The following is a 26,871-nucleotide window of genomic DNA, read 5'->3' as shown; positions in this document are numbered from 1 at the left end:
TGGTTCTCAGTATTCCAGGCTGTGCAGACAACTGTTAGAAGTGACCGAGTATCAGATAGTCATGCACAAGATTTTTTCTCTCTCAGTCTATGGCTAGTTTTCCTCATTCTCTGTTATCATTTGAGTAACTTTTTCACATAAGTGATTTTTTTTAACCTTAAACTTGCCCAGAACTGGGCACTGGTAGCTCATACTTGTCATCCTAGCTACTTGAGAGGCTAAGATCATGTTTCAAGGCCATCTAGGTAGAAAAGCTCATGAAACCTTTTCTCAACCCATAGGTAGGCATAGTGGCCCACTCACTCTAAGCTATGTACGAGTTTGAGACCGAGTGGATCATAGATCTAGACCAGCATAGGCAGAAATACCTGTGAGGCTCCATCTCAACAGGAAGAAGCTGGCCATGGTATCATGTGCCTGTTATTTCAGCAACTATAGGAAGCCTAAAACAGGAAACCATAGTCCCAAAGTGAGACTCTATCTTCAGCCATTAAAAAAACACAAACCCAAAACAGGGCCCTGCTCCTCACTGAGGTGTTGCACAGCTCCCACTGCCTCTGTTAGCTGTTGAGCCTAGTGAGGGATGGCCTGGACTGCAGCCTAAGCCAGGTGAGGAGCAGCCTGTCCTGGGGCCTGAGCCTGGTGACATGTTGAACTGGATGCTCACCACCCACCCTCCATTTCCCTTCCTGCTTTGGTATGAGTGTGTGTTTGTCTGCAATGGCTGGGATCAGGACTGCTTTTGCTCTTGTGCCTAATTTAAGAGTTTTCAAAAGTATGGTAGACATTTTGATACATTATAACTTTAATCTCAAAACAAAACAAAAATGGGGTTAGAGCCCAGTGATGGTGGCTCACGTCTGTAATCCTAGCTACTCAGGAGGCTGGGATCTGAGGATCACTGTTCAAAGCCAGCCTGGGCAAGAAAGTGCATGAAACTCTTATCTCCAGTTAACCCAGAAAACTAGAAATGGAGCTGTGGTTCAAAGTGGTATTCTGGAGCAAAAGAGCTCAGGGACAGTGCCCAGGTCCCAAGTTCAAGCCCCACTGAAAAAAATCCCTTGAAGTATAAAGTTGGATTATTGATTTTCAGGTTTTATTGAGCTAGACAATTTATAGGTATACAGTTCCCTCTGAGAACGGTTTTTGCTGCATCCTATACCATTGTTATATGTTGTATTTTCATTGCTTGCTAGGGCTTTTTCTAGGTTGGTAAAACACCAACCTAGCAAGCCCAAGTCCCCCAACTCCTTCCCTTATGACGTCTAGCCCTCCCTACCACACTAGGTTCTTGATATTCTTTGGCTGGTTAGGAACCTATAATTCTCTCTGCAATCCTCTGTATTCCCAGCCATTTCTTCGCATGATTCTTTGATCAAGTTTCTTGCCCCATCCTACTCCTTCACCCACCTCTTTCATAAAATATTGATGTTTTCTGGGATTTGCCTTCAGCCTTATTGTCATCTCTTTATTAGGCCACATCCTCTCTTGGGGCCCTTGTCCAGCTCTGTGCTGGTCTCATTGTGGCCAACTGGACCTTTCCACTCTCATCTTCTGTAGGCACCTCTGTCTTTACCTCCTCTTTAAAAAGGAGCGGACTCATTAACTCTCCTTTCCTCACTGTGTATCTCTCCATTCTCTATCCTGCTTCCCTCCTCTCTCTTATGCCTGGTTCCTGGGAGTGTCTACAAAGCCCTTCTAACCTGCCTCCCCTCCAGCAACTGGCTCAGGGTGCGCTACTCTGCCTCCTAGACTTTCCTCCTCACTGCAGCTGCACCTAGTAGGTCCCTTTGCTTCTAGCTGTACTCCATTCCAGCTCATCTTCCACACTGCTTCTAGAGTACCTGTTCCAGAACATGAATAGTAGGGTGTCCACACACTCGCCTACTTACCCTTTCCATAACTCTCCATGAACAGGCACTTATGGTTTAGCCCATCTACTGCCTCTCTCCTTGTACCTGACTGGCTGCTAGAGCAATCAAAGCGTTTGTCCGTCCCTGAATATTGAATGCTGCTGTGCATCTCCAGGCCGTTCCCATGTCCTTCCTCCCATCTGCAATGCCCTTGGCAAACGTTTGCTGCCTCATGCTTCCGTGGTACCTTCTTGGTGCCTTGTCATCAGGTACTTGTGGGTTATCATGGCATTTATGCATGTTACAGTATGACTCCCACCACACAGTATTGTACTTTTCTTTTTCATGTCAGCTGCCTCTCCTTCGGGGTAAGCTCTGTGAGGATCGTGTTCAGACTTGCATTGGAAATGCTATTCTCCTATTAATTCAACAGCTACTGACTTTCCATCCCATTCCCATCAGCTACATCAGTGCTGTCCAGGAGAAATAGAACATGATCACATACAGAATTTTAACTCTCAGTGACATTAACAGCATTAAAAGACACATGATGGGGCTGGGGTTCAGCACCTGCCTACCCTGTATAAGGTCCTGGATTCTGTCATGGTTCTGCAGCGGGTGAGGGAAGAAAGTAGAGCACATGGCTCCAAGCAGTTATTTTTCTGGGCCTCCATTCCTTTGCTTAAATAGTTTCCATATCCTTTCCAGTTCTAAAAGGGCTCTGGTATTTCATGATGAATCAGAGAAAGTCTTGTCACAGAGCAAGAGGAGTACCCCTGTCTGTAGCAGCTCGCCCCTGGCACCCCAGCCATTTCTTGGATTCACTCACCCCATGTGTATAATGCACACCTTGGATAAGAGCCCTCATGAACATGGTCAGCCACAACGATCCAGTGAGCACAAATGTGGACACAGACCCACCGGCGCCTCTTTACTGAAAAATAGAGACTAAACACTTGGATTTATTTTATTCTTTTTTATATCATAATTTCAATGACTTCTTTTTGATATTTTATTTCATAATTTCAGATTGCCAGAGGGTTACAAAAATAAAGCAAAGAGTTACCAAAATGCCCTTTATTTAGACTCCCTAAATGTAAAACGTTTTTCACTTGCTTTATGGTTCTCTCTCTGCACACACTCCTTTACTTTCCTTCCCTCCTCTCCTCCCCACTCCCCGTCTCTTACACACACACACACACACACACACACACACACACACACACTTTATGAGGGGAGAGATACAGTTTTCTTCCTTAGGCTTAAAAGCGAGTTTCTGACATGATATCCCTTTGTAACTCTCAAAACTTAATTGTCTTCTAGAATAACTTTTTTGTTTTTTTTGGTCAGTATGTAGTTTCTCATCTTATCAATTTTCATGAAAAATAATAACATTGATTTAAGAATGCTGTTATATATTTGCATTTTTATTTAACAATTTTAAGTCTTATAGAAAGTGTGTATATATTCAGTACTCGTAAGTATTCCTACTCTTTAAAACTTGTAAAAATTTAAAGGGCAACTAATTTAAACAGTAGTAATAAAGCAAAAACAATCTCACCTTCTGAGATTTGCTAGTCCTTGCAGTCTGGGTCTCCCCTAAGGTAATTCCACCTGGCTCCTTTGTCCCTGGGAGTCTTCAAGAGATTCTGTGTGCATAGAGACAGTTTTGGGTTTTTTTTTTCTTATTTTCCTACAGAAAAATAGCAAATGCACAGGACTAAAGCAGGGCTGAGTGGCTATGCGACCTAATGCTAGCCTGGGCTCTGTTCTCTGCAGCCTAATTAAAGGGAAATGGCTGTGCTTTCTATGACAAGAGGAAGAGAGGACCCGGGAAGGAAAGCCAGAGCACTAAGAGCCTCCCTTTGCCAACCTCGCCTGAGACTATTAGTCCTGAACTTACGTAGCAAATCAATGTAAATAGCTGAGCAACTTCCAGAACACTTGATTTATTGTACAAATTCTATTAATGCAGCCCCTAGTAAACCCAAGACGTGCAAAGAAATCCTACAAATGGGGTAAAAGGGAAGATAGATAGAGCTGAATCTCAGCATCATCCCCTACCTGCAGCTGCCCCCCCACCCCACCCCGGCAGCAAACAACTGCCAAACCCAAACCTAGCTCCCTGCCAGGCAAAGAGGAATGGCCAGTGATGTAATGGAGGTTCCTGGTGCACAGAAGCACAGGCAGAACTTGTGCACACCAGCAGAAAGCTGCTTTTCTCTGCCAGTCATGCAGGTAGTCATGTGTTCAGAGCCAAATCCAGACCGCCTGAGCTCTGCTATTCCCAGTCCTTACCCCAGTTCACTTTCCTTGACTCTCCATGCACTCTGAAAATGTGTTCATCTATTTAATAAGCTTGTCCAATAAGGGAAGCTGACAGAAAGCAAAGAAAGAATGTCACTTGGACAATTTGGATTGAACTTTCATCCATGCAAAATAAAGAAAACAAAAGGCCTCAGTTTAACGGTTTTCACTTAATGTCCACTAATGCCTTAGTGCAGGACCACTTCTTGAAGATCCATCATGATGTCCTTATTTTTATTGCTCAAACCACAAGTCAATTCTGTGGACACCTCTGAATGAAGGAAGAGCAGCCTCTAAGGAGGAAAACTCCTGTTATGCCAAAAAAAAAGCTAAGTAGCAAACAAAAAGTGTCTAGCCTCTAATTCATGCCAGTGGGGATCTGAAGCATCTTATACAAATCTGTGAAGAAGGATATTAAAGAATTACCACAGTCATAGCTGTTTATATGCTACACTTGCCCTGAGACAAGCAGAAAGCCAAATTTGGATTTGCACTTCCCCTGAATTTTGGAATTCTCCCTTATTTTCTCATAGTTTTTCCCCTCCCAACCCCCCTCCCCTGACGTTGTATAGTTCATTTCCAACATAGTGCCTAGTATCACTGCTGAATTACTTCACCCTTTGTCCCTACAGTTATTTTGAAATTTTCTGTAATTGTAACCAAGCCTAACCCTAGCTAATGAAAGCAATACCAAGAAAACTGGAGAGACTAAGATTACCAGAAAAGCTCAGGAATGAGCACAAGCAAGTGATATTTGATTGTGCCAGTCTTCAGCATTAACCTTAATGCAGTCATGCAGCCTTAAGGTTCTTAAGCTTAGCTGTTCTTGGCAGGATGACCTTGGGCAAGTAATCTAACGGCTCAGCTCCATTTCTTCATATGTAAAATGGGCCAGCAAGTCCTATATTAGGGAACTGAAAGAATAAATAAGTTCAGAGAATTACCTTTTACAAGCGTGCCTGTGGACTTGTGTCCGCAGAGAAACAGCAGCAAGCTGGACCCATCACCACAAAGATGTGACTAGTGGATTTGATGTTGGTGGCTGCAAGATATCCTAGAAGCCGGGCTTCTTACTCATTATGGACTTGTTTCAGTGCTAATTAGAAAAAACAAGCACATCAAATCTGTGGTTTCATAAATATTGCTTATGTCAAGGCAAAAAGTATTTAACATTCTTTAGAAAAGTTGGGAAGTAAACAATGACGTAGTCACACAGAGAATAATAGATTTCAAGATGCCTGAAGCACGCCAACACAAGCCCAGAGAGGCAGACCTGGAGATGCAGCTGCTGAGGCCAAGACAGCCACACTACATTCCCAGCTGAGGGCCGCTCGAACCCTGGGCCTCCCTAGGCTATCCCCTCTGAGCTTCTAACACACAGTACTGCCTTGAGTTGTCCTAGCAGTGGCCACCTTCCCCACTCAGGTATTTCTTCTGGAGTGGTAGACCACACTTACACACTGTGCCTTCAGCGTCTAGCACACTGCCTGACATGTACACACCGTGCCTATGACTGAGCAAAGAATGGCTCCCTAGGTCTTCCCCCTTCCAAGCCATTTTATATCTATTAAAATCAAAAGTTCTAGAAGACACAAAGGGAGAAAAAAGAGGAAGGAGACAAGTCTTCATGGAAATGCAATAGATAGGGAATAAATATTCATGGAGAGGTGGAGTGAGGTAGCAAAGAAGAGAGAGCCAAGGGAGAATGGGCACTCGAAATAGAGGATTTAGAAAAGCACCATTGGGCTTATTAGGATATATGCTAGAAGACAGATGACAAAAAGGATAGGACAGAGAGCTATGGTGGTGCTCTTAGAAAAGGACATGGGACAAGATGGTTCCAGAAAATGTGTTGACAGAAGTGGCATGGTGGCTTAAGTGGTAGAATGCTAGCCTTGAGCTAAAGAGCTCAGGGATAGTGCCCAGGCCCTGAGTTCAAGCCCTACGACCGACCAAAACCAAAACAAAACAAAAACCTGCTGATAAACCTGCCTCCATCTTACCCAAACTTTAGACTTGGAAATAAAGGTGCCTGTCTTGGCCTGTGTGGAAAAGGACACATCTCCAAGGGCACCTCTAGCCACTGAGGCAGTTGCTGCTATAGAAAGATGAGGATCGAGCCAGTTGCTCACACCTGTAATCCTAAGTACTGAGGAGGCTGAGATCTGAGGATCTCAGCCAGCCCAGGCAGGAAAGTCTGTGAGATTCTTATCTCCAATTAACCACCAGAAACCCAGAAGTGGCACTGTGTGGCTCAAGTGGTAGAGTGCTAGCCTTGAGCTGAAGAGCTCAGGGACAACTGCCCAAGCCCAGAGTCAAGCCCCATGACTCACACACACAAAAAAAAGATGAGACCCAGCACTGCCTAATCTGGTTTTTAAAAGAAAAGATCTGAAATGCAAATGGCAGATGCTGTGTAGGTCAAAGCAAAGCCTTCCGTGGGGCGCGCACCTGGCCCTCAAAGGTCTGTTTGCTATGAGGATGCTTGTCACATCTCTCTTCTGTGCAGCCAGCATAAAAGTGATATAAACAGGAGGTTTCCTAGAGCACAGGCAAGGCCTCCCAGCCCCACTCCATCCCATGGTGATGGACAAGGTGGAGACTTGCTGAGAGTGACCACAAGTGTGCACGAGAACTGTCCAGCTGCCATCGTGAGTCTCTGGTGCTGATGTAACAGAAGGGTGAGTTCAAGCCAGAGTGTCCTCTATGGACACCTGCAGGCCATTATCACATCAATGGAAAATGAGAAAGGTTTTCATTAAAAAAAATCTTTTTTCTTTTTCTTATTCAAATTTTTATTATCAAACTGATGTACAGAGAGGTTACAGTTTCATACGTTAGGCATTGGATACATTTCTTGTACTGTTTGTTACTTTGTCCCTCATACCCCCCTCCCTCCTCCCCTTTCCCTTCCCCTCCCCCCCCCCCCGAGGTGTTCAGTTCACATACACCAAACAGTTTTGCAAGTATTGCTTTTGTAGTTGTTTCTCTTTTTTTACCATGTGTCTCTCAAATTTGGTATTCCCTTTGAATTTCCTACTTCCAATACCAGTAAACACGGTTTCCAATATACTCAGATAAGATTACGGAGATAGTGTAGGTACAACCACAGGATGGTGATACAAGAACATCATCAATAATAGAAGCTACAGATACACATATGACGTTGAAAGTAGTTACAACTGTGATATAACAATTGTTTCCATAACATGAAGTTCATTTCAGTTAGCATCATCTTATGTGTTCGTAAGGGTATAGCTATTGGGCCTTGTGATGCTCTGCTATGACTTACCTAAACCTGTACTAATTATTCCCAATAAGGGAGGCCATAGAGTCCATGTTTCTTTGGGTCTGGCTCACTTCACTTAGTATAACTTTTTCCAAGTCCTTCCATTTCCTTACAAATGGAACAATGTCATTCTTTCTGATAGAGGCATAAAATTCCATTTTGTATATGTACCACATTTTCCTGATCCATTCGTCTACTGAGGGGCATCTTTTTTCTCATCTACTTACCTTTGCACATTATAGCAATTTCCAACTGAGTTTTCTCGATATTAAATGTAGCCTGTTTCCCTGTACTTCCTTTCTCATTTATATACTACAAAGACTTGACCTTACAACGAGACCCAATCCTGTGCTGATGCCCTTTGCCCTCTTGTCTTTCCAGACAGGCTTGTACTTTTTTTTTCTTTTTCTTTTGGCTGGCATTAGGGCTGGAAGTCAAGGCTTTGAACTCACTCTTGGCTTTATCTTTCAAGGTTGGCTACAAACTGCAATTCGCAGATCTCAACCTCCTCAGTAGCTAGAATTACAAGGGTGAGCCACCAGGGCTTAGCATGTGTTATACTTTTTTTTTTTCGCCAGTCCTGGGACTTGAACTCAGGGCCTGAGCACTGTCCCTGGCTTCTCTTGGCTCAAGGCTAGCACTCTACCACTTGAGCCACAGTGCCACTTCTGGCATTTTTCTATATATGTGGTGCTGAGGAATTGAACCCAGGGCTTTATGTATACGAGGTGAGCACTTTACCACTAGGCCATATTCGCAGCCCCATGTGTTGTACTTTTTATCAACTGCTTTGTAATTGAGCCCTATGGACCAGAAATGGTTACCTTTGTTCTATCAGTTAATGCTTCCTGGGACTCCTTTGAACTAAATGTATGATTGGCAAATGTGATGGAGGAGTTTAAGTCCCTCCAAACAGAGCAAGCCAGGCATGGGCAAAAGGAGAAGAGACAGTACTGTCTTCCACTGGGTCCTGGAGACTCAATAAGGTTTTTTGACACACCCCATATGTCATAACAAATTAACAAAGTAACAAATTAAATCAAGACCATTCCATGCATCACCACCATGTTCTTGTCTTTCCTAAAGACTTCTAGGTAGCCAGCTAAGGTCAATGATTCCATCCAGTCTTCTTTTTTTGAAGATGAGATAGGAAAGAAGTTAATATTTTTATTTGCAATATATATGGCAATATCAGTTTCCTCTGAACTCCTCAGCATTATTGGCTGTACCATGGCCCGTGCTGGCCCTGAGGGCAGAGACTGTCCCCTCCATTTCACTAGCACAGACAATCCCTGGCTCACCAGGCTTCAATTTAGCACTTTTTGACTTGTGGATCATGCGTGTTCCTTAGAAACTGTAGTTTTCAGGTTTGATCCTTTCTCAGGCTGATTTAACCTCCATCTTAATCGCCTGGCAGAAGCCCAGGCAACCTCAAAAATCAAGAAACAGCCACACTGCAGCGTGCTGTGTGGCTGATCTGGGAGGTTTAGGAGACTAGGTGAATTTAATGTTTGTTCCACTTCCGGTCTTTTCAGTCTCTTACTGTTTAGCTAGATGTGGCCCCATAGTGGAGCATTAGCAGCTATAGTTAAGGTATCTGTCTCATCCTACTGAGAATGGAAAAAAGGAAAACCCAGAAGTCATTCCACAGGTGAATGACCTAAAACTTTTCTTAAAGGAAAACTCTCTAACATCTTTAGGAAATGACCCTCATTTGACTCGTGGTGTTATAAGCAGTTGCAAAATGAGTTTGGTTAAACTCAGAGCTTTCCTAACTGTCACGATTATAGGACTCTGCAGGGTCCCAGCTACTTTGTCTTCTCACTCACCCACTCTATGCTGGTAGCCCAGCTGTATGAATCAAACTTACCTTGGAGAAAATTATGGACCTAGAAAAATCATGTTAAGTGAGGTAAGCCAAGCTCAGAAAGATAAACAGTGCATGTTTTCTCTCATATGTGGAAGCTAGATCTAATATACACTGGAATATAGTAAATTATACAGGACTCTAGGCATTCACACAGTGAGACCAAAGGAGGACATTCTTAGTGGAGGAGCACAAAGGTGCAATGTCTATGTGTATCTGATCATATAAAATATTTATCAAAATGAATCCAGGAAATGGAAAACAGAGGTTTTTCTTTGTTGCTGTTTTTTTTTTCTTTTTATCTTGTTTGTTCATTTATCTGTCTTTGTAAGGGAAAGTAACGGGGGCACAGAAATGGAGGGGCAAAAGGTGAACAAATACAGCAGTGGTACTCACTAGACACTATGTTGAAAGTGAACTATACAACTTGTAGGTGGGGATGCGAGGAGAAAACTCGGAAAGAGCCAGAAAACCAGAAGTGGTGCTGTGGCTCAAAGGGCTAGATAGAGCATTAGCCTTGAGCTGAAAAGCTCAGGGACTGTGCCCAGGCCTTGAGTTCAAGCCCATGACTGATGAAAGGAAGGAAGGAAGGGAGGGAGGGAGGGAGGGAGGGAGGGAGGGAGGGAGGGAGGAAGGAAGGAAGGAAGGAAGGAAGGAAGGAAGGAAGGAAGGAAGGAAGGAAGGAAGGAAGGAAGGAAGGAAGGAAGGGAAAGAGTAGCCTTTACCTGACTTAGGTAGCTGTAACCCCTCTGTATATCACCATTATAATAATGTTTTAAATTTTAAAAAAAAACAACAACACTTACGTTGGAGAGAAAGGAGAAGTAGCCTAAGGCTACCCAGGAGCAAGGCTCCTGGCCTCCAAGGAGCCTCCAGGAGCAAGGCTTCAAGGCTCCTGGCTCAAGGCCTGGCCCCATGCCAGGTACTTTGGGGACCCAGAGTCATACCATGTGGCAGTTTTGCCACCTATATTCTACATTTAGGAGAGACCATTCAGAGCTAAGCAGTACAGAATGTATACACTGCAATGTGACTTCATTTACTCATTTAGTGGTTAGTTATATGACATTCACTGTTGCATGCAAGTGCTAAGCTAGATGCCTATGGAGCCATCACTTAATAGCTGTGACCAGATCCCTCCACCCATCTATCTGTCACCTCTCTGAATTCATCTAACCTCTGCCCCCTTTATGGATTTCCATCCGGCCGCCCTGAATGGTCCAGACACATTCCTGCCTCTGGATATTTGCATCTGATTTCCCTCATAGGAAAGTTTTCTCCTAGATATCCAAGTGGCTTGCTCTCTTCCTTCCCTTGGGTCTTGCTCACTAGGTCACTGCCTCAGGACTGAGCCCTCCATTGCCCTCTCCTTCCCCCCAACACTTACCCAGACCCATCCTCCTCCAGTCATGTTTTAGCCTAAGCAACCATCACTACCTCGCATGCTGTTTATCTCTTAGTCATCTCAGGATCATCAGCTCTCTGGTGGCAAGGACGTTTGTCTACTTCAATCCCTTCCACCAGTAGTTAGTATGGAATAAGTAATATGGAAATTAAGGGTGGATGAGCAAGGTTGGCAATTAAGCAGGAAATAGGTCATATGTCTATTCCAGTGACTAAGGGATGGACAACAACCCAAATTGCTGAGGGCCATATTGATCAGCACAAATTCTTGCCATTATATTCACCTTCTACTAACTCCATGGTCCTTTGGGGTTTTTTTTCTTCTTCTTTCTTTTAAAGAATAAAAGGAGGGCTCATGCTCATGGGGCACCATTTTTCTCTTCCTGTGTGCACATGTGTGTAAAACCCAGAGCAGCAGACTCCCGTCCACAAGCTGAAGCCCGCATAATCAAAGTGGCTCAGACCCAGAGAAGTTAACTTTCCTGTTGCAAGACACTTAGCATTCAAATAAAGTGAAAGTTAAAATGCCAGTCCCTGTTCTTGGTAATTGCAAGAAGACATCCAATTTTTAGCCATCGCCTGTGAATAATGAATAGTAAAATTGTTCTCCATGTAAAAATGGCATTTATTTGGTTTTTAGTGGAAAGTTAGCAAAAATAAACACCAAAAGAGAGCTTCTCTAAGAGAGATTCAATTAAGCATCAGGCACAACTGTGCAAAGACCATGTTGCAACACCAAGGTGGCCTGTTTTTCTGGTCATTATTAATCCAGAAACCTTAATGATGAGCAACATTTGCGTTATTGTCTCCCCAAATTTAATTTGTTATGCAGCAGTTCAGTTAATCCTGCAATCTGTTTTTCTCAAACGAGGGCAGATAATGGAGACACCGTTCTTTACAAATCTTCAGGCTTTTAAATTCTGATAAAATCAGGATTCTTCACTGGGTCTTGCCCCAGCTCTGAATTAAACCACTTTAAATGTAATTATGGAACCTGGCCTTACATCAGGAACATCCATTTAAAAAATTGATTGGCCAGCCTGTTCCACGAGGCATTTTATGAGCAAATGATTGCAATGGGGCCAGAACTGTAATTTATCAAGGCAAAAAAAGCAGGTAAATACTTTATTAGTGGTAATGAGAGGGTTGCTATCTAACTGAATCTCTTCTTCCCTCACCAGCTACTTCACGGAGTCATGGTGCCTGGCCCTCTTCCACGATCGTTTTATTGATCTCAAGAAAGAGTTACGCCAAATCTTAGTCTCCAAGGAGGTAAGAGTAATTAATGGACATGTGGATTATTTCTTGCAAATTATAAGCGGTTGATAAGCTATTGATCATTTGGACTTCCTTCTACATTTCCATTTTATGGTTTTACTTTTTAAAGCAATGGTACTTAATGTTATCAAATTGTGGAGAATATAAACTTGGATGGTGATATTTGAGGAAAAGTGATTTTCCTTAAATCCTTTGATGAGAAAGGACTCTTCTTCTCCTTCTCTTTCTTTTTACAGGTAAGCTCTGTTTTTGTGATTAGCCTCCAGTGTTGGCTGGAAATTGGGTGGGAGTTGTATTTTCTTATGCTCAAGAATGACAGTTGCATTCCTTCAGTTTTTGTCTGTACTGGACAGCCATTCACTGGATACTTGTGGTGTGTTGTTTTAAAAAATATATGAAGCCAGGGACCAGGGTTCATGCCTATATCCTAGTGACCCAGGAGGCTGAGACCTTGAGGATCAAAGTTTGAATCCAACCCAGGCAGAAAAGCCTTTGAGAATCTATCTCCAAAATAACTTTTAAAAAAAGGCCAAGGTAGAAGCCTGGCTCAAGTGGTAGAGCACCAGCCTGGCAAACAAAGCCCTGAGTTGAAACACAGTACCACCAAAATGTAAAAAGCTTTGAAAATACAACGAGGAGTCATCCAGAGAGCCAAACACTCCTGTTATAACTGAAACTTCTTAGAGTGATATAGAATCACCTGCAAGCTAGGCTCTATCCCAAAGGCTACATACTCTGCCAGAAGTTTGACACTGCTATATAAACAAGGAGGTATGAGTGAAACGTCAAACTATTTCTAACAATATCCCTAAGCAGTGCTATGAAAAGTGAGTATCTATGCCTCAAGAGAGGTAGATGATCCTTTCTGGCTCTGCCTTGAATCACGCTAACAAGAGCTGGCGCTATGGTGAGTTTCCACCTCCTTTCCCTGGATAAATGGGCAATTCCTATGGCCCTATTGTCCTCTCCACTGGCAAGCATGCACAGTTATGTATCTTCCATGATGGAGGCTACCATATTGAGGATCTCGGGTAGAGATCCCAAACTCAGTCCTTGTTATATTTCAGCCTCAGCACCACCTCACTCAGTAGAATACAATTCTTTGAGGTGGATGGAGCTACCACCATGATCCTCTCAACCTTACCAATGAAGAAACTGAAGCTCACAGATGCTTAACAACCCATCATGGTTTAGACAGCTTCTCAGCACAACTAACAAGCTCTGAACTCAAAAGTCTCTCCTCCCCAGATGGAAAGATAGGCCCTAAGCTATACAGGCCAGAGTACAGTCCCAGTGCCTTCACCCCAACACCCAATCTTTCCAATATAGCTTCTAGGACCCAAACAATTTACTAATCCCAAATGGAGATTGGGAAGCATAGTTTTAAAGTTTCAACCCAGGTGACATGCTTTAGGATCGACACAGGCAAAAACTCAGCAGGAGAATATAGACGAGGAAAGAACTTTCATTACAGAATTGAATTTCCTGCTGAGCCTGAAGCCTTTGGGATGTGTACCTAATTTCCAGTTAATTCAGTATCTCTGTGAGGAAGAAGCAAAGTGATCAAATGCAAAAGTCTGGCAGCACTTAAGTCATTCACATAGAAAGGCACATACTTCCACCCAAGAACATCCAGAGAAAGGCACATACTTCCACCCAAGAACATCCAGAGAAGCTCAGGTCCCTTTAGAGAGTGGTATAGTATTTGCATAGAACCCACATGCAGTTTCCTGTATATTTTCCATCTTTTAAATCTAGATTACTTCTGATGCCTAGTAAAATGTCAGTGCTATGTAAATAGATGTAATGCTGTGTTGTTTGGGGAAAAATGACAAAAAAAATCTGTGTATGTTTAGTACAGAAGCAGGTTTTTTTTCCAAAATATTTTTGATTCATGGTTGGTTGAATCTTTAATAGCAGAACCTGTAGATAGAAAGGTTGTCAGTGTTAAAGATGCTATAGGTCAGAAAGGTGCCTGCCCTGGAGGGGCTGAAAGGAAGTCAGTTGTTGAAACCTGAGCTGTAACTGTAATCCTGGCACTTACTGAATTCTGCTCAACTCTTTAGTTACCTCCTTTCTTCTACAACTGTGATCTGCATGTACACCTGCCCCTCCCCCCACTAGTGAGGATCCATCTGTTTCCCAGTGACCTATCAAAACTTGTATCTGGCTGGGCACCAGTGGCCCACAACTGTAATCCTAGCTTCTCAGGAGGCTGAGATGTGAAGACAGCTGTTCAAAGCCAACCTGAGTAGGAAAGTCTGAGACTCTTATCTCCAGTTATCCACTAAAAACCCAAAAGTAGTGCTGTGGTAGAGCACTGGCCTTGAATAAGAAAGCTCAGGGACAGCATCCAGGCTCTTGAGTTCAAGACCCAGGACTGGCACCAATAAATAAATACACACACACACACACACACACACACACACACACAAATAAATGTTGTCTGAATCTTTCTTAACCCCAGATCTGAACTCCTCAGACAGTACTTTACACACAGAACTAAAAGATTTTAGGATGTACAAAGTGGTTTGTTGTTGTAAGAACAACACTATTTTCTGAATATAGTAGAAGCCAAAAAGGTTTTCAACATTGCTACACAGCCTTTACTTTAATGAAATTTTTTTATTAATTGAACATAAATTTTTTACAAGGTGTTGTGCAAAGAGGGTGCAGTTACATAGTAGGGCAGTGTGTACATTTCTTGTGTTATCTTACAACCTGTTTTTCCATCCCTTGTCTAGGTCAGGTAGACACATATGCAATATACAATGTATCAAGAACATATACAGTGTACTTTAATGAAATTTAATTTCCTAATTTTTTAGGGTTTCAAAAGAAAGAAAAAGGGAAGAGCGAGAAGACAGAGCACTGGGGGTTTTTAGGGCAGTGGAACTATCCTCTATGAGTTGCTGATGGATACTTTATGATGCCCAGTACGGTGTCAATGCCCTGGAAACAGAGGTTGAACTAAGTTCTATAAAGAATAATGTCAATACTCAGAGGATACACAGAATATACCCCAGTATTCTATAGTTAAAGTAATTCCTAGTAATAGTGATGCATAAAGGCCATCAGTTGTTCAAATTTTTTTTTAACTTTCCTTGTACCTTTCCAACTAATCTGCCAAATCTAATAGGCATATGCCACTTTGGATGGCACTTCCTGGGGCACCTTCCAATTATATCCAAGAGCTGACATTTGCTGAGGTTGGTGTGCTATGAAAGAGCTCCATGAGGACAGTGGCTGTAGTCATCTGCCAAAAAGCACAGTGAAGGCTCCCCGATCATTCTTGTGGGTTTTCAAGGTTTCTAGAAAGTGAAGCCTCTGGAAGAAAAACAAAATTCTGCTCTGATTTCAGCATTGCCACTGGCCACAAGGAAAGCCATGTGAAGATGTGGCACATGGAGTGGTATCTGCTGTGAGCCAAGCTGGACCTTTCAGCGTGGCTTTCTCTTGCTCCTCAGACCCTTGTGCTACCACAAGAACTTCATTGAAGATTCTGGTGACAGGAAAGTAAGGGTAGCCTACACTAAAGAATAGCAGTAATTCATTGGACACCAGTGGCTCATGCATATAAATCATGCTCAGGATTCTGAGATCTGAGGACACATTTGAAAGCCTGCCCAGACAGCACTTTATTAAACTATTATCTCCAATTAGTCACCAAAATATCCGGAAGTGGAGCTGTGGCTCAAGTAGTAAAGCACTAACCATGAACAAAAAAAGCTCAGGGACAGCACCCAGACTGTAAGTTCAAGCCCAGGAACCAGACCAGCACAAAAAAAGGCCGCTGGGTGAACAGCAGGGAAAACCTGAAAGAGTGAAGGAAGGGGTGACATTGCTCAAAAAGAAATGTACTCATTACCTGATTTATAAAATGGTAACCCCTCTGTACATCACATTAATACTAAAAAAGCAATAATTCTGACATAGTTACTAAGCTAAAAAGAAAACCTACAGAATGGGAGAAGATATTTGCCAGCTATACATCTGGGCCTAAAACCCAGAATATACAAAGAGCTCAAGAAGCTAAAATCAATAACCCAATTGGCAAAGGAGCTAAACAGCAACTTTTCACAAGAACAATAGTTATCAATAAACACTGAGAAAATGCCTAACATCCCTGGACATAAAGGAAATACAAATGAAAACAACATTGAGAGTTTTATCTCATCCCAGTATGACAGGCCATCTTCAAGAATACAAACAACAAATGCTGGCAAGAATGTGGGGAACAACAAGGAATCCGGTTACAGTTAGTGGGAATGCGAACTGGGGCCATCACCTTGGAACTAAACAACACTATCCCATGATCCAGCAATACCATTCTGGGCATCTACCCAAAATATTATAAGCCTGGATACAGTAAAGACATTTCATATACATGTTTATTGCTACACTATTCACAATCACCAAGCTATGGAAGTAGCCCAGATGCCCTACAATGGGTGAGCTGATCAAGAAAATATGAGCTATAGACAGACAGACAGATACAGATGTATATAATAAAATTTTACTTCTTCTATCAAAGAGTAATATGACATATGCAGGGACATGAATGGACCTAGAAAAAAATTATCTTAAGTCAATCTCAGAAAGAGACAAATGGACAAATGGACCATTTGTAAAGGAATGGGAAGACTTGGGAAAAGGTTATGTTGAGTGAAGTCAGGCCCAGAGAGACAAAGGATACATGTTTTCCCTTGTATGTGAAAGATATATTTAGCTTATAAACTTGTAATATATTGGATAGAATACAAATGTATACACATATATTAACTGAAATACAGTAGATTCAAGGGAGAATTTAAATAGTGTAATTCCTTAGAAAGGTAAAGCCAACGTTTGGCAAAATAAAACAACAGGAAGTGAGTGCTTGAAAGGGGTAGGGTGGGAGGAATGGGGGAGACAAATGAAGAGGACAAGAGGGGGAGATCGCAGTCAAGAATCCCGTATATCCTACAAAATTAAGCAGAGTGAGGGAAGGGGCAGGTAGGGAGGGAGGGGTGAGGATGTTGAAAGGGTCACATGGTTCAGATACATTGTATTCATAGCCTTGTTAAATGGAAATTCCTTTGTACAACTAAAGATAATAATTTAAAAATGTATAGAAACTGAAAAGGAGACAAATTGTGCATATTTTCTTATATGTGGAAGTTAGATCTAAATTATAAACATATATGAAAACATATATAGGATTATATACATATATGTGTGTATGTAATATATATATATATATTATATACAGATTAAAGGATGGTATACTCAGGAAAGGATTCTAAAGGTAGAACTCCTCTGAACAGTTAATGGACAGTTTCACAAATGAATTCCAAGAAACTAAAACATGTTTTGTTAGGAGAGTATAAGAGAAAAGATAACAGATAATGAGAGAGAGGAAGGGAAAGCAAATAGTCATTATATCCAATATACATATTTTAAAATGTTACTAATTTGAGGAATGGATGGGACTGGGAAAGATGGATTAGAACAATGGAAGGGGTGACATTGATCAAGATGCATTGTATTCATATTGTGACTTGAACTGAAATCCCTTTGTGCAACTTAAAATATTTAAAATAAAATAATAGCAATAATTCCTTCTTTCAAATATTGGGCTAATATGACCCATTTCACTTTACTTTCAACCTTGTTTTAGAGAAGCATACAAATCCAACTGTTAGACTTTTAGAGCCTGGTAGAGAAAAGAACCAAGAAAGACAGTCATCTATGGCTATTATTAGAAGTCATTTTAATATATATATATATAATTTGTTTAAAAACAAAACCTTCATTATAAGACATCTGAATATTGTCTGTAGAGAAGACAGAGAGGAAAGGCAATAATTTTACTGGGATCATATTTTAGCTATAATGAAGTGACTCAGACTCTAAGAGTCACTGACCAAAGTGACATTTTGTGTGGTTAGCATTATCCTTTATGGGAGATAATAACAATTATAAATATATGGACATTAACAACAGAATCCTGACATACATGAAGCAAAAGTTGATGAATAATGTGAAATAAAAATTGGAGGGCTGGGATGTACCTCAGTGGCAAAATGCTTGCCTAGAAAGCATGCTGGGTTTGATCCCCAGTACCAAAAAAGAAAAAGGACCCCCCCCCCTCAAAAAAGGGCTATTTTTTTTTTGGCCAGTCCTGGGCCTTGGACTCAGGGCCTGAGCACTGTCCCTGGCTTCTTCCCGCTCAAGGCTAGCACTCTGCCACTTGAGCCACAGCGCCGCTTCTGGCCGTTTTCTGTATATGTGGTGCTGGGGAATTGAACCTAGAGCCTCATGTATCCGAGGCAGGCACTCTTGCCACTAGGCTATATCCCCAGCCCCCAAAAAAAGGGCTATTTTAGTATCCTATCTTCAATAGGCTAGCCCTTTAGGGGAGCAAGAAGGGGTCTGCACCAGGTCCTGATGGATTCACAGATGAATTCTATAAGACCTTTAAAGAAAAACTAACACCAGTATTCAAATTTTTCCAACCAAACCATTCTGTGAAGCCAACATTACACTTCACCCCAAACAAAGCAAGTAACCAATGAAAAAATAGAACTAAAGTGATTAAGGAGCAAGGCACCAGTGGGCCATGCCTGTAATCCTAGCTACTCAGGAGGCTGAGATCTGAGAATCGTGGTTCAAAGACAGCCTGGGAAGGAAAGTCTGTGAGACTTTTTTTTTTCAAATTTTTATTATCAAACTGATGTACAGAGAGGTTACAATTTCATACATTAGGCATTGGATACATTTCTTGTACTGTTTGTTACCTCATCCCTCATACCCCCCTCCCTCCTCCCCCTTTCCCTTTCCCCCCATGAGTTGTTCAGTTCACTTACACCAAACAGTTTTGCAAGTATTGCTTTTGTAGTTGTCTTTTTTTACCCGGTGTCTCTCAATTTTGGTATTCCCTTTGAATTTCCTACTTCTAATACCAATATACACGGTTTCCAATATACGCAGATAAGATTACAGAGATATAGTGTAGGTACAACCACAGGAAGGTGATACAAGAACATCATCAATAATAGAAGCTACGTATACACATGAGACGTTGAAAGTAGTTACAACTGTGATATCTCTCTTATTGGGAATAATTAGTACAGGTTTAGGCAAGTCACAGCAGAGGATCACAAGAGCCCAATAGCTATACCCTTATGAACACATAAGATGATGCTAAGGGAAATGAACTCCATGTTAAGGAAATGATTGTTATATCACAGTTGTAACTACTTTCAACGTCCCATGTGAGACTCTTATCTGCAACAAACTACTCAGAAAAAGCCAGAAGTAGCACTGTGGCTCAAATAGTAGAGCACTAGCCTTGAGAAAAAGAAGTTCAAGGACAGAGTCCAGGCCCTGAGTTCAAGCCCAAGACTGGCAAAATAATAATAATAATAATAATAATAACACTAACAACAATATAGATGCAAAGCTAATAAAATACTTGCTAACTGAATTCAATAACTACTCAAAAGAATCATTCACTATGATCAAGTCAGTTTCATCCCAGAGATGCAAGGCTAGTTCAATACATGTAAATCAGTAAACATTACACCACATTACCAGAGCCAAAGACAAGAATCACAGTGTCAGCTCAATAGATATATAAAAAGCCCTTGATAAAAATCCAACATCCATTTATGATAAAAGCTTTGGAGATGCTAGGAATAGAAGACCAAACCTCAACATAATAAAGGCTATCTATGACAAACGTACAGCTACTAAATGGTGAAAAAGTAAAACCATTTCCTCTAAGAATGTTCACTCTCTCTACTCCTTTTCAATATAATATTGAACTCCTAGCCAGAGCAATAGGGCAAGAGAAAGGCATAAAATGGATCCAAATAGGGAAAGAAATCAATATCCCTATTAGCAAATGACATATCTAAAAGACCCTATAGAATCCACCCCTAAGATTCTAGAGCTGATTAATAACTTTGGGAAAGTAGCAGGATGATACACAATTAGCCTACAAAAAGCAGTTGCTTTCTGTACACCAACAGTATGCAGACAGAGAGGAAAATCAGAAAAACAATTCCATTTGCAATAGTCTAAAAAAAGTCTAGGAATAAAATGAATAAGGAAGTGAAGGTCCTCTATAGTGAAAAATTATAAAACTCTGAAGAAAGAAAACACAGAAAATGGACGGCCTCTCATGTTCATGGATAGGTAAAATTAATATTGTAAAAAACAGCCAAATTGCCAAAGGTGGTCTACAAATTGAGTGCAATGCCCATCAAAATCCCAATGTCATTCTTCACTGACAGATAAACAATCCAAAAATCCATATGGAAGAAAACTCCAAATAGCCAAAGCAGAAATCTGGGCAAAAAGCAATGATTAGGGATATCACAATTCCAGACCTCAAACTTTACTATAGAGCTAGAAAAATAACAAAAACAGCTTTTTACTGGCATAAAAATAAGCCTGAAGACAGATGTAATAAACTGGAAGACCCATAAATAAACCCATATACTTAAAATCATCTGATAGTTGACAAGAAAGCAAAATATCTTCAAAGAAAGACAGCCTTTTCCACAAATGGCATTCTGAAGACTGAAAATCCCTGTCTGTTATCACCTTGCACTAATATCAATTCAAAATGGATCAAAAACCTCAGTATCAGACCTGAAACTTTGAAATGACTACAGGAGGAGAAACATTATAAGTTACTGGCATAGACAGGAATTGTGAGTTCCCAGAGCTCAGAATATAGGGAAGAGACATGACAAATGGGATTACATTAAACTAAAAAATCTCTGCACAGCAAAGGCCGTAGATCTTTACCAGCTATATATCTGACAGGGGCCTAATATTCAGAATATAAATGAACTCAAGAAAATAACCCCCCCTACAAAACACAATAACTCAATAGATGGGTAAAAGAGCTAAACTGAGACTTCTCACAAGAAGCAAGAATGGCTAATAAACACATGAAGAAATGCTCAGCATCCCGGTGATCCGGTGATAGCACTCTTGGGCATCTACCTAGACCACTACAAGACACAGTCAAAACACTTGCACACCCATGTTCTTTGATTCACTATAGCAAAGAAATGGAAATAGCCTAGATGTGGGGCTGGGGATATAGCCTAGTGGCAAGAGTGCCTGCCTCGGATACACGAGGCCCTAGGTTCGATTCCCCAGCACCACATATACAGAAAAACGGCCAGAAGCGGCGCTGTGGCTCAAGTGGCAGAGTGCTAGCCTTGAGCAGGAAGAAGCCAGGGACAGTGCTCAGGCCCTGAGTCCAAGGCCCAGGACTGGCCAAAAAAAAAAAGAAAAAGAAAAAGAAATAGCCTAGATGCCCTAAAATGGATGAGCATAGGAAATATATACGAGGCAAGTTTACTTATCTATCAGGAAGAATAACATTTTGTCATTTGCAGGGAAATGGATGAACTTAGAAAAAATTATGTTAAGTGAAATCAGGATCAGAGAGTCAAATGGTTCATGTTTTCTCTCACATGTGGAAGCTAGATCTAAAATCAAGCATGCACCATAACATATACAGGGCTTTATTCATATACACACAAACAAACTGACTTAAGCATGGTATACTTAGGGGAGGAGTCCAAAGGTGTAACACCTCTGAACAACTAATGGACTGTTTAACAAAACAAATACCAATAAGTAGGAACATGTTTTGGGGGAATGGGCAAAGGGTGAGGCAGAGGGATGGGGGGAGGAAGGGTGAGAATATATCGTAATTATATTCAATGTATATTATGTAAAATTGAACTACAGAACTTGAAGGTTCAAAGCCAGCCCGAACTTCTAAGTACATCTTGCTACTGAAAAGCCTAGGCGCACACACTCCTCTTGAAGGTTCCAGGGACAGGCCACAGGGACATAGCCGAGATAGGCCATTGGTTAGGCCACAGGACAGTGGTTGATACATTTTAAAAGATTTAAATCATTGCAGAATATATCCTCCAATTATAATGAAATGAAACTAGAAAGCAACACTGTACACAGAAGGAAATCAAGAAAACTCAAAATTTGTGGAGTTTCCTTATCCAACCCTTATATAAGAATCAACTCAAAACAGACCAAAGCTTTAAATATATGACCTAGAAACTGCAAAACACCCCAAACTGTAGAACACAGGGGAAACTCCTTGACATTGGCCTTAACATGAGTTAAACAACAAAACACCAAATGCAGGGGCAACAAAAGCAAAATTGAAGTAGGTCTTCATCAAACTAAAAAGCACACAAGGAAGAGACAGCCTTCTGATTAGGAGAAAATATGTGTAAATCATCAGATGAGTTAGTACTCAAACTATCTAAAGAACTCACCTAACTCAGCAGCAGGAAAATAATCGGCCAGACTTTAAAAGGGCAAAGGAACTGAACAGATAATTATTTTTTAAAGACAAATGGACAGAACAGCAGGTAAATGAAAACATCACTAGCCATCAGGAAAATGCAAAATAAACCACTATGAGCTATCATTACACACCTTTTAGAATAACTAATAAAAAGTGGAAGAAGGGCTAGGTAGAGCACTTGTCTAGCATAAGCAAGGTCTTACATTCCATCCCAGCACCACCAAAAGAAAAGGAAGGAAGGAAGGGAGGGAGGGAGGGAGGGAGGGAGGGAGGGAGGGAGGGAGGGAAAGGAAGGAAGGAAGGAAGGAAGGAAGGAAGGAAGGAAGGAAGGAAGGAAGGAAGGAAGGAAGGAAGGAAGGAAGGAAGGGAGAAAAGAAAAGAAAGAAGGAAAGAGAGAGAGAAAGAAACAAAAAAGATGACAGGAATAAATTGTAAGCATGTATGAAAATGAACACCCCCTCAAAAAAAAAAACAACAAAGGTAATGTTTTTAATGGTGAAAGATAGTGAGTTCTGGAAAGGACATGATGGAAAGAAAACTCTTGAAAACCAGTATGAAGGTTTAAATAGACTTGTTATCTGACCCAGCACCCCACATTTAGGTAAAAAGCAATGGAAATCAGTATGTGGAGGAGACATCTATCCTCTTGTGCAACATTAATAGCCAAGATATGGACATAGCATATGCGTCCCAAATGGATGAATGGATGAAAAACAATGTAGTGAGTACTCCCAGTTGAATACTATTCAGACTTTAAAGAGAAGGAACTTCTTTCAGCATAGCACTGGCACAAAAACAGACATAAAGACCAATGGAACAGAATAAAATATCCAGAAATAAAACCACACGCCTATAGCCATAAGTCTTTGAAAATGGAGCCAAAACATACATTGGAGTAGAGACAGCCTCTTCAACAAATGGAGCTGGGAACACTGGATGTCTACGAGACCTCTCTATCTCACTCTACAGAAATCAGCTCCAAATGGATCAAATGTAAGATCTGAAACTACTACAAGAAAAGCTCTGGAATATACAGGTGCAGTCCCTGAAAGGTAAATCCGATTGCTCAGAAAATGAGGAAGAACTGACAAATGACACTACATGAAATCTAAAAGGTTTTATACAGCAAAAACAAACAAAAAAGAGATAAACCAAAGGAGAAAATACTTACCAGGTATGCAACAAATAAATGATTAATGTCTAGAATACAGAAAGAGGTTTTTATAATATGAAAAGAATGACCCATTTTAAAAATGGGCAAATGAATTGAATGGACAGTCCTCAGAAGAACACTAATAGCTAATAGATACAAAAAATGTTCAACACCCTAAGCAATAAAGGAGATGCAAAGCAAAACTATGCTATGGTTCTATCTCATCCAGTCAGAATGGCAGTCATCAAGAAAACAGCATGCTGGGTGCCAGTGGCTCACACCTGTAATCCTCTCTACTTGGGAGCCTGAGATACAAGGATCGCAGCTCGAAGCCAGCTGAGGTGGGAAAGTCCATGATACTCTTATCTCCAATTAGTAACCAAAAGGTGGAAGAGGAACTGTGGTTCAGCACTAGCCTTGAGCAAAAGCACAGGGACAGTGCCCAGGCCTGCCCTTCCCACCAAAAAATGCTAGGAAAATTCTATATTATTACACACCATAGGATTCTTAACATAAAAAAAAAACCTTTTTCCCCTTCTGACCTCTACACTTAAAGATGCCAATGAAATTTGTACTAAGAATTTAAACTTAGGGTTTTAAATCCTATCCCTTAGGAACTATAAAGCAAACCATCTTGTTTTCAAGCACAAATGTTTAATAACTTCTTTTCCTGCTGCTGCTGGGGCTTGAATCAAGAGCCTGTGCACTATCCCTGACCTTTTGTACTCGAGGCTTGTGCTCTATTAGTTGAGCCACGGCTCCACTTACAGCTTTTTGGTGGTTATTTGGAGATAAGAAGCTCATGGACTTTCTTGTCTGAGCTATCTTTCAACCACAATCCTCAGATCTCAGCCTTTTGATTAGCTAGGATCACAGACATGAGCCCCCTGTACCAGGCTCTTACTCTTTTTAAAGCAAGCCAGAACTACATATCATTTGTACCTGAAAAAAGAAGGGCTTAAAATGGTCATTGTTGGTGGCATTCTGCTGTGATAGAAACAATCACAGAAAGACAAACCCTGCAAGACTCGGGTCAGCCACTGTCCCCAGAGAGCCATGAAGTACAGTAGTGAGGAGAGGGTGTTTGGGGGAGTTTATTATGCAGAAGGGACAGAGTTTGGGAAGACAAAAAGATTCAGGAGGTAGATAGTAGGGATAAATAGTGGGAATGGAATTGACCCCCATTCCCTTATACACTGAAAATGCAAAAGAAAGAAATTTCATGATGTATATTGTGCCACACTTAAAAAACTAATATCTAAAAAGTAAAAAAAATAAAAATAAAAAGCACATCTTGAGAAGCTGAGCGCTATGTTTTGTTTTATGTGAAGCACAAGTAGTTTCTGAGTCTGGCCTTATTGCATTCACAGGAGGAAGACACCCCTTCCATGGAGCAGCTAGCCCATCAGATAGAAGATGAGGAAATAAGCCTGGTTGAGAAGCCCAGGGTATACCTCAAACGAGTTTTTGAGGAATCCATCTACAAAAGCCTGGTGGAGAAGAGCATCCTAGACTACCTGCACTACAATTATTACCACCTGCCCATGTATGCATGGCCCGACATCATTTAGTGTGGTCAGAGGCTCCACTTTTTTGTTTCTATACATTTAATTCCTGAAAGTGTTCTGTAGAAATAGAGAAGTTCTCCTAAGCCTGGCTTCACAATCAAGTGCCAGCTTGGTTCTGTTGGTTAATTCCTGTCTGCCTCTACTTAGGCATGTAGTTTCCTCTTGCTCCAGTAGGTGGTGCTCAGCTGTATGTCTCTATTCTGGGGCAAGGGAACTTTATAAATATCAGGCATGTTCCTGTGTGTAATAATCCACTTTAGCAATAAAATGGGATCATACTGTATAAACGTTGTTTTTTTTTTACCTTGGGTGTGATTCTGTTTGATTTCCTGGGATGTTCCAAGACCAATTTTGTTAGTCCTCCTGGTATTTGCTCAATATTACCTGTGGATGATTAAAAAAGATAAATAGTATACCCCAAATGGAAAATTAGTAAACAGATAGTAAGAAATGAAATCTGTAGCCCAACATCAGAAAGACTGATTGGGTAGAAAAAGCTTGCATGACCTTTTGAAACCAAAGAGGCAAATAACTCAGACTCTTTTTTTTATTATTATTATTACTAGTGCCAGTCATGAGCATAAAAACACAGACTGGAAACCAAGAACTCATACACCGAGTTTCAGATTGAAAATAGTACCGGGAAATTAATCTAGGACCTCTTCTTTGATCCTGAACAATGTTACTTTTCTGGGTGACAAGGGGGTATCCTGGTACCTGTCACCAATGTACCCAAGAAAACTTCTCTCATAAGCAGTTACTCCCTAAAAATCACATGGATTCAGGAACAATGGATTAGGTTGTTTTATAGTGTGGCACAACTTTTTTACTAACAGCAGAGCTTAAAATTGGTTCCCAGGAACACAATTTCCATTTACCCACTTTTTTTTTTTTTTTGCCTTTTTGAACTTATTTATGAGAGGTGTAGCTTGTCTAAGAGCTGGAAGGCTACCCCTGCCATTTTGGTAGGTGTGTTTGCTTGGAAGAGCTTACTCCATCCTTTCACTCGGCGCCTGTTTTTGTCCTTTGCTGTGAGATGGATCTCTTGAAGACAACAGATGTATGGGTCTTGTTTTCGGATCCACTCTCCCGTTCCTTTTTTTTTTTTTTGCCAGTCCTGGGGCTTGGACTCAGGACCTGAGCACTGTCCCTGGCTTCTTCCCGCTCAAGGCTAGCACTCTGCCACTTGAGCCACAGTGCCACTTCTGGCCATTTTCTGTGTATGTGGTGCTGGGGAATTGAACCCAGGGCTTCATGTATACGAGGCAAGCACTCTTGCCACTAGGCCATATCCTCAGCCCTAATCACCCACTTAAAATCAATGCTAACATTTTGCATGTGTGTATATGTGTTGGTACTGGGACTTAAACTCAGGGCCTGGGCACTGTTCCTTAGCTTTGTTGCTCCAGGCTAGCACTTTACTACTCCAGCCACAGCTCCATGTCTGGTTTTTTACTGGTTAATTGGAGACAGGAGTCTCATTGACTTTCCTGCTCAGGCTGGCTTTGAACTGCAGTCCTCAGATCTTACCCTCTCCATGCTAACATTTTGCAAGAGTGGCTATACTTACACGGATTACCAAGCTACTGAAAGCCAGAGGTGGCATTTCAGAACCTGATACAACAAATCAGTGCTACAAGATTACTCAAAATTAGCAAGTTTTCTGATGCTTCTCAAAAACAACAATGTCCCAGAACACTGGACTCTGATTACTCCAAGTCAGATTAAAAGCAATCAATAAATGCTACTAATTCCTTCACGTGTATGCAGTATACAAATACGTGGGATTCTATTGTTTTGTGCACGG

General features: G+C 41.2%; 1 protein-coding gene across 1 annotated transcript in view; it reads left to right on the top strand.

Annotated features, from left to right (window-relative positions):
- Cfap61 (cilia and flagella associated protein 61) overlaps positions 1 to 25,313 on the top strand; it is a 242,956-nt gene extending 217,643 nt beyond the window's left edge. The window contains exons 26-27 of the mRNA XM_048348715.1: positions 11,902 to 11,992; positions 24,867 to 25,313. Of these exons, the coding sequence (XP_048204672.1) occupies positions 11,902 to 11,992; positions 24,867 to 25,067 (292 nt within the window). The 3' untranslated portion in view covers positions 25,068 to 25,313. The remainder of the gene's footprint in view (positions 1 to 11,901; positions 11,993 to 24,866) is intronic.
- Positions 25,314 to 26,871: the final 1,558 nt, after the last annotated feature.

Source organism: Perognathus longimembris, chromosome 6, assembly GCF_023159225.1.
Source record: "Perognathus longimembris pacificus isolate PPM17 chromosome 6, ASM2315922v1, whole genome shotgun sequence".
In the NCBI taxonomy this organism is placed as follows: Eukaryota; Metazoa; Chordata; class Mammalia; order Rodentia; family Heteromyidae; genus Perognathus; species Perognathus longimembris.
The sequence above is the reverse complement of the archived record's forward strand: the minus strand, read 5'-3'. Positions and strand labels throughout refer to the sequence as shown.